Source organism: Loxodonta africana, chromosome 13 (assembly GCF_030014295.1).
Source record: "Loxodonta africana isolate mLoxAfr1 chromosome 13, mLoxAfr1.hap2, whole genome shotgun sequence".
Lineage (NCBI taxonomy): Eukaryota > Metazoa > Chordata > Mammalia > Proboscidea > Elephantidae > Loxodonta > Loxodonta africana.
Window position 1 is genome coordinate 80,958,265 of NC_087354.1, and position 12,324 is coordinate 80,970,588.

The 12,324-nt window shown below is 37.2% G+C and overlaps 1 protein-coding gene across 1 annotated transcript in view; it reads right to left on the reverse strand.

Annotated features, from left to right (window-relative positions):
- Positions 1–9,322, reverse strand: part of ASIC5 (acid sensing ion channel subunit family member 5) — a 30,678-nt gene extending 21,356 nt beyond the window's left edge. Inside the window, 2 exon segments of the mRNA XM_023558502.2 lie at positions 5,985–6,291; positions 8,962–9,322. Of these exon segments, the coding sequence (XP_023414270.2) occupies positions 5,985–6,291; positions 8,962–9,001 (347 nt within the window). The 5' untranslated portion in view covers positions 9,002–9,322.
- Between the last annotated feature and the right edge of the window lie 3,002 nt (positions 9,323–12,324).

Here is a 12,324-nt window from a genome sequence, read left to right on the forward strand (position 1 = left end):
TTAGTAATGTTTGGTATTCTGTTTACGTATTATATATTCTCTTATTTATTAGGGCTCCTAGCATTGCCCCTATTTTTTCTTCCATAATCTTTATCGTTTTAGATTTTATATTTAGGTCTTTGATCCATTTTGAGTTAGTTTTTGTGCATGGTGTGAGGTAGGGGCCTTGTTTCATTTTTTTGCAGATGGATATCCAGTTATGCCAGCACCATTTGTAAAAAAGGCTGTCTTTTCCCCGTTTAACTGACTTTGGGCCTTTGTCAAATATCAGCTGCTTATATGTGGACGGATTTATGGCTGGATTCTCAATTCTGTTCCATTGGTCTATGTATCTGTTGTTGTACCAGTACCAGGGTGTTTTAGCTACTGTGGCTGTATAATATGTTCTAAAATCAGGTAGAGTGAAGCCTCCCATTTTGTTCTTCTTTTTCAGTAATGCTTTACTTATCTGGGACCTCTTTCCCTTCCGTATGAAGTTGGTGATTTGTTTCTCCATCTCATTTAAAAATGTTGTTGGAATTTGAATCAGAATTGCACTGCATCTATAGATAGCCTTTGGTAGAATAGACATTTTCACAATGCTAAGTCTTCCTAACCATAAGCAAGGTATGTTTTTCCACTTATGTAGGTCCCTTTTAGTTTCTTGCACTAGTACTTTGTAGTTTTCTTTGTATAGGTCTTTTACATCTTTGGTAAGATTTATTCCTAAGTATTTTATCTTCTTGGGGGCTACTGTAAATGGTATTGTTTTGGTGATTTCCTCTTCAAGGTTCTTTTTGTTGGTGTAGAGGAATCCAACTGATTTTTGTATGTTTATTTTGTATCCTGATACTCTGTTGAACTCTTCTATTAGTTTCACTAGTTTTCTTGAGGATTCTTTGGGGTTTTCTGTGTATAAGATCATGTCATCTGCAAATAGAGATACTTTTACTTCTTCCTTACCAATCCGGATGCCCTTTATTTCTTTATCTAGCCTAATTGCTCTGGCTAGGACTTCCAGCACAATGTTGAATAAGAGTGGTGATAAAGGGCATACTTGTCTGGTTCTCGATCTCAAGGGGAATGACTTCAGACTATTTCCATTTAGTATGACATTGACTATTGGCTTTGTATAAATGTCCTTTATTATGTTGAGGAATTTTCCTTCTATTCCTATTTTGCTGAGAGTTTTTATTGTGAATGGGTGTTGGATTTTGTCAAATGCCTTTTCTGTATCAATTGATAAGATAATTTGATATTTGTCTTATTTATATGATGGGTTACATTCATTGCTCTTCTAATGTTGAACCATCCCTGCATACCTGGTATGAATCCCACTTTGTCATGGTGAATTATTTTTTTGATATGTTGTTGAATTCTATTGGCTAGAATTTTGTTGAGGATTTTTGCATCTACATTCATGAGGGATATAGGTCTGTAATTTTCTTTTTTGTGTGGTATCTTTATGTGGTTTTGGTATCAGGGATATGCTGGCTTCATAGAATGAGTTTGGGAGTATTCCGTCCTTTTATATGTTTTGAAATACCTTTAGTAGTAGTGGTGTTAACTCTTCCCTGAAACTTTGGTAGAACTCTGAAGTGAAGCCATCCAGGCCAGGGCTTTTTTTTTTCTGGCAATTTTCTGATTACCTTTTCAACTTCTTCTTTTGTTGTAGGTTTATTTAGTTGTTCTACCTTTCTTTGTATTAGTTTAGGTAGGTAGTGTGTTTCTAGGAATTCATCCATTCTTCTAGGTTTTCCAGTTTTTTAGAGTACAAATTTTCTTTTAATTTCTGTTAGATCTGTTGTAATATTACCCGTCTCATTTCTTATTTGACTTATTTGCTTCCTCTCCTGTTTTTCTTTTGTCGGTTTGGCCAATGGTTTGTCAATTTTGTTAATTTTTTCAAAGAGCCAGCTTTTGGTCTTGTTAACTCTTGCAATTGTTTTCTTGTTTTCTATTTCACTTAGTTCTGCTCTAATTTTTATTATTTGCTTTCTTCTGGTGCCTGAGGGTTTCTTTTGTTGTTCTGTTTCTATTTGTTCAAATTGTAGGGATAATTCTTTGATTTGGGCCCTTTCTTCTTTTTGTATGTGTGCATTTATTGACATAAATTCACCTCTGAGTACTGTTTTCACTGCATCCCAAGTGTTCTGATAGGAAATGTTTTCATTCTCACTGGATTCTATGAATTTCTTTATTCCATTCTTGATTTTTCTATAACCCAGTCATTTTTGAGCAGGGTATTATTCAAGTTTCCAATTGTTTGATTTCTTTTCCCCGTTTTTTCTCTTATTGATTTCTAGTTTTATGGCCTTATGGTCAGAGAAGATACTTTGTAATATTTTGATGTTTTGGATTCTGTTAAGGCTTGCTTTATGACCTACTATGTGGTCTATTCTAGAGAATGTTCCATGTGCATTGGAAAAGAAAATATACTTGGCTGTTGATCGTAGCATTCTGTATATGCCTGTGAGGTCAGTTTGGTTGATTGTGGCATTTAGATCTTCCGTGTCTTTATTGAGCTTCTTTCTGGATGTTCCATCCTTCACAGAAGCTGGTGTGTTGAAGTCTCCTACTATAATTGTGGCACTGTCTGTCTCACTTTTCAATGTTACTAGAGTTTCTTTTATGTATCTTGCAGTTCTGTCATTGGGTACATAAATATCTAATATGGTTATATCCTCCTGGTATATTGTCCTTTTAATCATTTTATAGTGTCCTTCCTTATCCTTTGTGGTGGACTTAACTTTAAAGTCTATTTTGTCAATAATTAATATTGCCACTCACGCTCTTTTTTGATTGTTGTTTGCTTGATATATTTTTTTCCATCCTTTGAGTTTTAGTTTTTTTGTGTCTCTAAGTCTAAGGTGTGTCTCTTATAGGCAACATATTGACGGATCTTTTTTTTTTATTATTCATTCTGGCACTACCTGTCTCTTTATTTGTGCATTTAGTCCATTTACATTCAGCATAATTATGGATAGGTTTTGATGCCCTTTTTTGTGTGTTGTTGACAGTTTGTTTTTTCCTCTTAATTTTTTGTGCTGAGTAGTTTATATATTGTCTTTTCCTCTTATTCTTTGCTGTTGATTTTGTTTCTGCTGAGTCTCTATTTTCTTCTCGTATTTTATTTTGATGAGTTGGATTGGTTGTCTCCTTTTCAGTTACCTTAATATTTATCCATATTTTTCTAAGCTTAAATCTAATTTTTATTTCTTTATATCGCCTTGTCTTCCTCTCCTATGAAAGATCTATGACTGCATTTCTTAGTCTCTGTTATTCTAATACTGTCTCCTTTTACATAATGACATTGCTTTTGCTCCATTTTGAGCAACTTTTTATCTTGATTTATTTTTGTGATTTCCCTACCTGGGTTGACATCTGATTACTCTGTCCAGTGTTCTGGTCTTGGGTTGATACCTGATATTATTGATTTTCTAACCAGAGAACTCCATTTAGTATTTCTTATAGTTTTGGTTTGGTTTTTACGAATTCCCTAAACTTCTGTTTATCTGGAAATGTCCTAATTTTGCCTTAATATTTGAAAGACCGTTTTCCTGGAGATAAGATTTTTGACTGGCAATTTTTTTCCTTCAATGCTTTATATGTCATCCCACTGCCTTCTTGCCTGCATGGTTTCTGCTGAGTAGTCCGAGCATATTCTTATTAACTCTCCTTTGTAGGTGACTTTTCATTGACTTTTCATTCATCCCTAGCTGCTCTTAAAATTCTCTCTTTATCTTTGGTTTTGGCAACTTTGATTATAATGTCTTGGTGACTTTCTTTTGAGACCTACCTTATGTGGAGTTCGATGATCATCTTGGATAGATATCTTCTCATCTTTCATGATATCAGCAACATTTTCTGCCAACAAATCTTCAACAATTCTCTCTGTATTTTCTGTTATCCCCCCCCACCCGGTTCTGGTACTCCAATCACTCAGAGGTTATTTCTCTTGATAGAGTCCCACATGTTTCTTAGGGTTTCTGTATTTTTTAAATTCTTTTATCTGATTTTTTCAATTACATTGGTGCATAGTGCTTTATCTTCCCTCTCACCAGTTCTACCCTCCACTTGCTCAATTCTGGTCCTCTGACTTTCTATTGAGTTGTCTAATTCTATAGTTTTACTGCTAATCTTCTGAATTTCTGATTGCTGTCTCTCTATGGATTCTTGCAGTTTATTAATTTTTTCATTATGTTCTTGAATAACCTTTTTAATTTCTTCATCTGCTTTATCTGTGTGTTCCTTGGCTTGTTCTGTGTATTGGCTGATCTCATTCCTGATGTCTTCAAGGGTTCTGTATATTATATTCTGCATCTGGTAATTCCAGAAAGGCACCTTCATGTAGAAGATCCATTGATTCTTCATTTTGAGAGCTTGTTGAAGTGATCATGTTCTGCTTCTTTATGTGATTCAATATTGACTGTTGTTTCCATGCTTTCTGTAAGTTATTGTATTAGTTTATTTTATGTTTGGTTACTATATCCTGGCTTTTTGCTTTGTTTTATTTTGATATGTCCGAATAGTTTGCTTGAGTGAGTTAGCTTGGTTATTTTTGCCTTTGAATCTCTAATGTCCTCTCACCAGATGGCTAGAGCTGTGACCTGGTGTATAAGGCTAGGAGTCCATTCACTTTTCTTGTATGGATTCAGCTCAGGTGTCCAGGTAGTTGGTCATCAAGTGTGTGGTACAGACTCTGTCCTACAGTCTCAGAGGGGCAGGGTGATTGGTGTAGTTACCAGTACCTGGTTGCAGCAGGAGTTCATGCTCTGAACAAGGTAGGGGGCTGACAAGCATCCCTAGAGCGTTTGTGAGGAAAGAGCATCCCTGTTTCCTAGAGGGAACAGGTGGGTGGGTTCTTCAGACTGACCTTGGACACCAAATGCTTTTGGTTGTAAGGACTGGGAGGTACTGATTATCCTTGGACCCCAGTTGCAGGTGACTGGGTGACCTGAGTGGAAACACCAGTCCTTAGGCCCTGATGTGGTTAGGCCAGGACCCTATTTAATAGGCAAAGTTGTGTCAAACATCAAACACCCACCTCTCCGCCGCACAGCTGAAACAGTTGTAGTCTGCCAAAAAGAGCCTATTCTCCTGAAATAGGCCCACACAGGCCCAAGCGAGGGGGAAAGATATTCAATTTTCATGGATCGTTTATGCCTGGACAGGAGCTGCTTCTGTCCTGAGCTCCCCAGGTTAGTGGAGCTGGCAGATTATCTTTTCCCCAGTTGTGAATTTATCCCTTCTCAAGACGGGGAGAATGGACCAGGGTGCACAACAGGGCCTATCTCAGGCCCAGAGGAATTGACAGCCACTGAAGCTGGCTTGGCGGCTGAGGGCACGGTAAAATAAATGCAAGTACTTAGCTTTTGCAGAGAGCGCTGTTCTTCTTTGGTTCTGGAGGTGTGAGTAGGCTGTCCAGCTGGCTGTTTCTTCTTGAGGAAACTGGAGCCAAATGCTACCACCAGCACATCATAGCCTGAGGGCATCCAGCTATTCAGGTCCGGCAAATCCTCTCCTCTTCTGAACTGTCTGTCCCTCTCCCACTGCTCAGTCCATTTTCTAACTTTTCCTTTGATGTTCAGGGCTTCTAAAAAAAAAGTCATAAATATAATCATTTCGCTTGTTTTTTAGGGTTTTTGTTGTAAGAGGGTTTACTGTAGGAGTATGACACCTCCGCCATCTTGGCCTCGCCTCCCTCTAATCAAGAATTTTTAATCTGTTCTTTCTATCGCCTAGCATATAGTTGTGGAGAACAAGCAGGAAGGAAAGAAGATCGGAAGGAAGGAAGGGAGGAAAAAGGAATAAGGGAAAATAAATGAAAACAACATTGGTAATGTTCTTTCCTCCTCTACCTTTATGCTTTTAAATGCAATTTAGGAACTTTAATGATTTTACTTATGTGAATACTGTCTAATAAAACTCTATTTCAGTCAGCCAAGAAAGGCTATACTAGTGAAGTTACAGGGGCTCATTTTTATGAACAGGATAATTTTTACCTGTTTAAATTACAAAATATCACAGCTGGGAACTCCATCTTTTCCACATATTGAACTGCCACAGATGTTGTGGTGGACCAAGAGAAGTAGTTGGCAAAGCAACTGTGTATCTGCCACACCAAGAGTGAGACTGAGCCCAGGGCCACCAACAACCAGATCACCTTCCGAATTTTGCTCTGGTTCCTGACAATGTTGTGTACCCCATGAAAGGAGGTGGAGATGGGAAAGTCATAGTCAAGCTTCTTCCGGTCAGTAGGAGATGGCAGCGGTTTCTTTAACAGGCAAAGCTTTATCTTTTCCAAGAGTCCTTAAGGTTTTGCAAAATAGTGAAATAAATTAAATAATTAAATAACAAATAATTAAACAGAAATAGCAATGGGTTGAGAAAACTTGATGCTATCTGCACAGAACACAACACACGCAGGTTGCCTTTTTTACTTGTAATACACCAGGACTCAAATTCTTCACGAGTTAGGTGGTTTATTTAGGCATCAAGAAGCATACATTGACTGCCTAAGTCTAATGAGAAAGTGCTATGCTATTCAGAAAATGTATAACATACCTTTTATGTTGCAATTTGTCTTTTTTTATGCAAGTGTCTTGGTGCCATTGTATAAATATGTTGTTACACCAAAATCTCATAATCTTTGAAAAGTTAGTTTTAATTTTTAAAATATTCTTTGATCCTGAAGTATCACAAGGTTTCTCTGATGTTGTGGACAACAGCAGGCTTATTCTTCAGAGAGTAACAAGTGGGGCTGAGAAGCAATCTGTTCTTCATTTAACCTGAGTCCTACGGTATTTTATTTTATGGCTGAATGTGACTTCCATACCTTCCCATAATTTGAAACACAACTATTTGTTACTTCTATTGGTTATTTAGTCAGGCTGTTTAAAGTTACATTATTAGTTGAGTAACCTGTTTGTACTTCTTTAAACATTGAACCCAGTCTTTCCAGACAATCAACAATCAGTCAGATCATGTTTATTGGTATTAATTTCTAAAGAGCAGTAAGGGTGGCCGTAGAATATTTTACAGCAATATATCATATATCCAGGGTTTTCTTTTAGTTGAATTTGTGTTTGTCTGTAGGAGAGATGTGGAGCATCGCTTTGATGAAGGAAGGCAGAAATACAGTTAAAAGAATGAGATGGCCTTTGGAATGGGGGATCTTGTTTCCCATTCGGCTCCAGCCTGTTGTAACCTGGACAAACTCCTTCAAGCTTTTAAATCTGACACTTTCATTCCTGTTCTGTCAAATGGCAGAAGTGTCTGACTCAGCATTTGCTTCATGAGTTTACCAAGAATATTAAATGAGAGAGGGCTTGGAACATTACCTAGACCATGATAAATACTCAACAATTATTACCTATTTTTACTATTTTTCTAATTTAGTGATGTGGTAAATGGTAAAATGTTCAGCGACTTTCGAAAGCTACCTAAAATTCTGATTAAGGAAATGAGTTCTTCATGATGTCATAAATGCTCATAATTAGGTAAATTAAACTTTACCTCCTTTGCTTCAATTTAAGAAGTATTTTTTGTGAGCTTGAAACAAATAAACACTATTTGTTTCAAGCTCACTTATCATTAACTCATTATTAAATACTGCATAGTATCTCCAATCAAATAGTTAAGTTCATTAAAATTCATAGGATACATATGACCTATGTAAAAGGCATCTATAAACATTTTTCTAAGAGATACCATTTCATTTACAAAGTTCTAGGGCATGATTACAAATTATGTTATGATTATTTTACAAAAATCATGCTCTAAGCAGAAAAGTTAGTATTAATCTGATTAGCTTAAAGTTAGACTAAAATTTTATACCCCCACCCACTGATGCTGAGCCAATTCCAACCCATAATGACCCTATAGGACAGAGTAGAACTGCCCCGTAGGGTTCCCAAGGCTGCACATCTTTATGGAGGCAGTCTGCACATCTTTTTCCTGAGGAGTGGTTTGTGGGTTTGAACCACCAACCTTTTGGTTAGTAGCCAAGCCTTTTAGTCTCTGTGCCACCAGGGCTCCAAATTGTATACTAGCTGCTACATAGTGTTGTCTTTAGTATCAAATAAAATAACATATGTAAAGCTACCAGTACAGTCCTGGGGAAAATGAAAAGTAAAAAAAAATGCTACCTTATGAATATTAGAAAAATAAATTTACTTATGCTCTTTTGCATATTTGTTTAGGCATTATTTATAAAACCTTGTGAAGAATTCACTCTGGCAAAAGCACAACTCAGTCTCTGGAAAACTGTCACCTTTCCTACCATAGGCACCAAAGCTATTGGAAAGAGAATAGTAATCTAGTAGCCAGTTACTGGGACAAGCAAGGTATTGCTAGCTAGAAGCACTTTACTGAGAAATATTGTTTCAAGTTTACCTGTCAAACATCAGCCCATTTAATATAGCTCTGTTTCTTGACAACTGCTTTGACCTTGCTGGAGTATTCTCAGCCATTTACTGGCTTTCAGTACTGTTTTTTATTATTATTTTAGATGAACAGTAAGGGAACAAGGCAATGCGGTGTTGTGAGGAAGATTAGAGTCGATTTATAAATGGCTTTCAAGCCTGTCAAGCAGTAACCTTTTGTTTTCCTCACTGAGGCCTGTGTTCACTGCAGTTAATCTTTGCGTCAATTAAGTGCTCATCTTCAGAGCTGCATGTTGAGGGACGTCGATCAAGTTTCCTGACAAAGAGAAACCAAAATGCACCAAACCAAAGCAAAACACAGAGATTCTAGCATATAATAATATTTTTAAAACATTTTTTGTCTCCCTCATGCAAATTAGTCTTTTCTCATGCAACAAAAATTGCATTACTTATATTTATACTTACATACAAGTAATATTGGAAATCAAATTTCTGCAAGAAAAAAAAAAATCCCCCCTTCTCTTTGCTGATTTCTAGCCTCTAACCTCTAGACATGAAAATTTTAACTGTTCCGAGGATTTCACTTCTTACCCACCTTTCTCAGCATATACATTTGACTTTTCAGTCTGCTCCATTCCTGATTTCAGGAAGCAGCAGCCCTCAGGTGTATCTATTTTCCATCCATGGCCATAATCATTTTGTGTTCCTTATACGGCAGTTGAGGTAGTAAAATATGGGGCAATTTAAATGTTTGTGTTGTCATGTTTTAGTTCATAAAACACCTAATCTGCAAACTAAGAATGCTGGACTTATAAGAGCTCTCACAGAGTGAAAAACAAAAAGTCTTATCATGAAACAGCTTTCTCAGATCAGAGGGCCAAAAACCCCAAAACAAAACCCGTTGCCGTCGAGTCGATTCCGACTCATAGCGACCCCATCAAATTTGTATGGCTGTAGTGGTCCCGACACTCTCAGGTTACCCAACAGGAAGAGTCTAGCTTGTGTCTTTGTTTCTCTCTTTATACAGCATTGAGCCAAAATGCAGTTGGAGTGAAATGTTTTGTGGTAAAGATGTCTTTTCTTTGTTGAAGTCTCCTTTTAGTAACAGATGAAACTATTTCTAACAGAAATAATAGCCTATGAAAAGTAAATAAAATATGAGAAAATGTCTCCTCAGGAAGATATAATACTGAAAACATATACATTTAATAAAGCACAAAGGTCAATTATTTATTTTTATTAACAATTTTGAGAAAATATTAAAATAAATTAGAGAATATGCATTAGTATGTATAAATGGTGCCATCTATTGACACAAGTGAGGAATTGCATATATCTCCACAACACAACCCCTTGGATTTGCCTTTGTAATGTATTATTTCATAAATATTTAATCAGTAACCACTGACACGGTGCTTTTACATATATTTCCTTGGAATCTCAGTACTGTAAGTTAAAATTAGTCTCACATGGAGATAAACTAAGACATTTCAAGTGATGTAAAAAGAAAAGTCCTGGAAAGACTTTCCCCAAATCAAGTAAGATTTCACAGAGTACGGCCCCCAGACACTCTTTTAGCTCAGTAATGAGCTAAAAGGGTTCATCCTCCAGCCAAAGATTAGATACGCCCATAAAATAAAATGAAACTGAAGTGGCACACCAGCCCAGGGGCAAGGACTAGAAGGCAGAAGGGGACAGGAAAGCTGGTAACCAGGAACCCAAGGTAGAGGAGGGAGAATGTTGACATGTTATGGGGTTGGTAACCAATGCTGCAAAACAATATGTGTCCTAATTGTTTAACGAGAAGCTAGAGTGTTCTGTAAACCTTCATCTAAAATACAGTAATAATTAAAAAAAAAAAAAGATTTCAGGAAGAGGGTCAGTCTGATGATGAATGAATTTCTCCATTAAAATTCTTTCATTTTTGGTTAAAGTACAACTTCAGGTATAGCCTTTTAAGATTCAGGTACTCCTGTAAGGAATAGCCTTAACTTACCTATTTACCCCTCCTTTCTTGACTTTATTCTTTCTTCTATCTTTCACAAATATTTGGGGAATCTATATGATGTACAAAGATAAGTATCAGGGATGTAAAAAGACCTACAACAAACAACAACAACGAGTTACTGTCAAGTCAATTCCAATTCACAGCGACCCCATGTGTGTCAGAGTGTAACTGTGCTCCATAGGCTTTTTAATGGCTGATTTTTTGGAAATAGGTAGCCAGGTCTTTCCCCCGAGATGCCTCTAGGTGGGCTTGAATCCCCAAACTTGCAGTTATTGGCCAAGTTTTTAACCTGTTGCTAGGTGCCATTGAGCGGATTCTGACTCATAGCAATCACATGTATAACAGAATGCAATGTTGCCTGGCCCTGCACCATCCTCACAATAACAGGTATGCTGGAGCCCATTGCTGCAGCTACCGTGTCAATCCATCCTAGTGAGGGTCGTCTTCTTTTTCATGGACCCTCTACTTTACCAAGCATGGTGTCCTTCTTCAGGGATTGGTCCCTCCTGATAACATGTCCAAAGTAAGTGAGACGAAGTCTTATTATCCTCACTTCTAAGGGGCATTCTGGCTGTACTTCCTCCAAGACAGGTCTGTTCATTCTGTTGGCAGTCCATCATATATTCAGTATCCTTCACCAACGCCACAATTCAAATGAGTCAATTTTTCTTTTTCCAACTTTCTTATGTTGACTTCTATGAGGTGATTGAAAATACCCTGGCTTGGGTCAGGTGCACCCTACTCATCAAGGAGACATCTTTGCATCTTTGCTTTTTAGCACTCTAAAGAGATCTTTTGCAGCAGATTTGCCCAATGCAGTATGTTGGGTGATTTCTTAACTGCTGTTTTCATGGGCATTGACTGTTGATACAAGAAGAATGAAATCCTTGACAACTTCAAATTCTTTGCCATTTATTGTAATCTTGTTTGTTGGTCCAATTGTAAGGATTTTCTTCTTTATGTTGAGGTGTTATTCATACTGAAGGTTGTCTTTGATCTTCATCAGTAACTGCTTCAAGTAGTTTTTACTTTTGGCAAGCAACGTTGTGCCATCTACATATCTCAGGTTGTTAATGAGTCGTCCTTCAATCTTGATGCCATGTTCTTCTTAATACAGCCCACCTTCTCTGATCATTTCCTCAGATACAGATTGAATAAGTATGGTGAAAGAATACAACCTGGCCACGCACCTTTTCCAATTTTAAACCACACAAAACACCCTTGTGCTGTTCAAACTACTTCCTTTTGGTCTATTTACAGATTCTCCACGAGCGCAGTTAAGTGTTCTGGAATTCCCATTCTTCACAATGTTATCCATAATTTGTTATGATCCTCAGAGTCGAATGCCTTTGCATAGTCAATAAAACACAGGTAAACATCTTTCTGGCATAGTATGATTTCAGCCAAGATCCATCTGACATCAGCAATGATATCCCCGTTCCACGTCCTCTTTGGAGTCTGGCTTGAATTTCTGGCAGTTCTCTGTCATGGATGGCTGCAACTCTTTTTGAATTTTCTTCAGCAAAATTTTGCTTGCATGTGATATTAATGATATTGTTCGATAACTTCGGCATTCTGTTGGATCATCTTTCTTTGGAATGGGCTTTTTTTCCAAATTTCTTGGTATAGATTACTGAGCACTTCCAACGCTGCATCCATTTATTGAAGCATTTCAAATTGGTGTTCTCTTAATTCCTGGAGACTTTTTTTTCACCAATGCCTTCAGTGCAGTTTGGACTTCTTCCTTCTTGACCATATGCCGCCTCCTGAAATGGTGGAACATCAACCAATTCTTTTTGGTATAGTGACTCTGCATAACCCTTCCATCTTTTTTTGATACTTCCTGGGGCGTTCAATGTTTTGCCCTTAGAATCCTTCAGTATTGCATCTCAGGTCATGAATTTTTTCTTCAGTTCTTTCTGCTTGAGAAATGCCAAGCGTGTTCTTCCC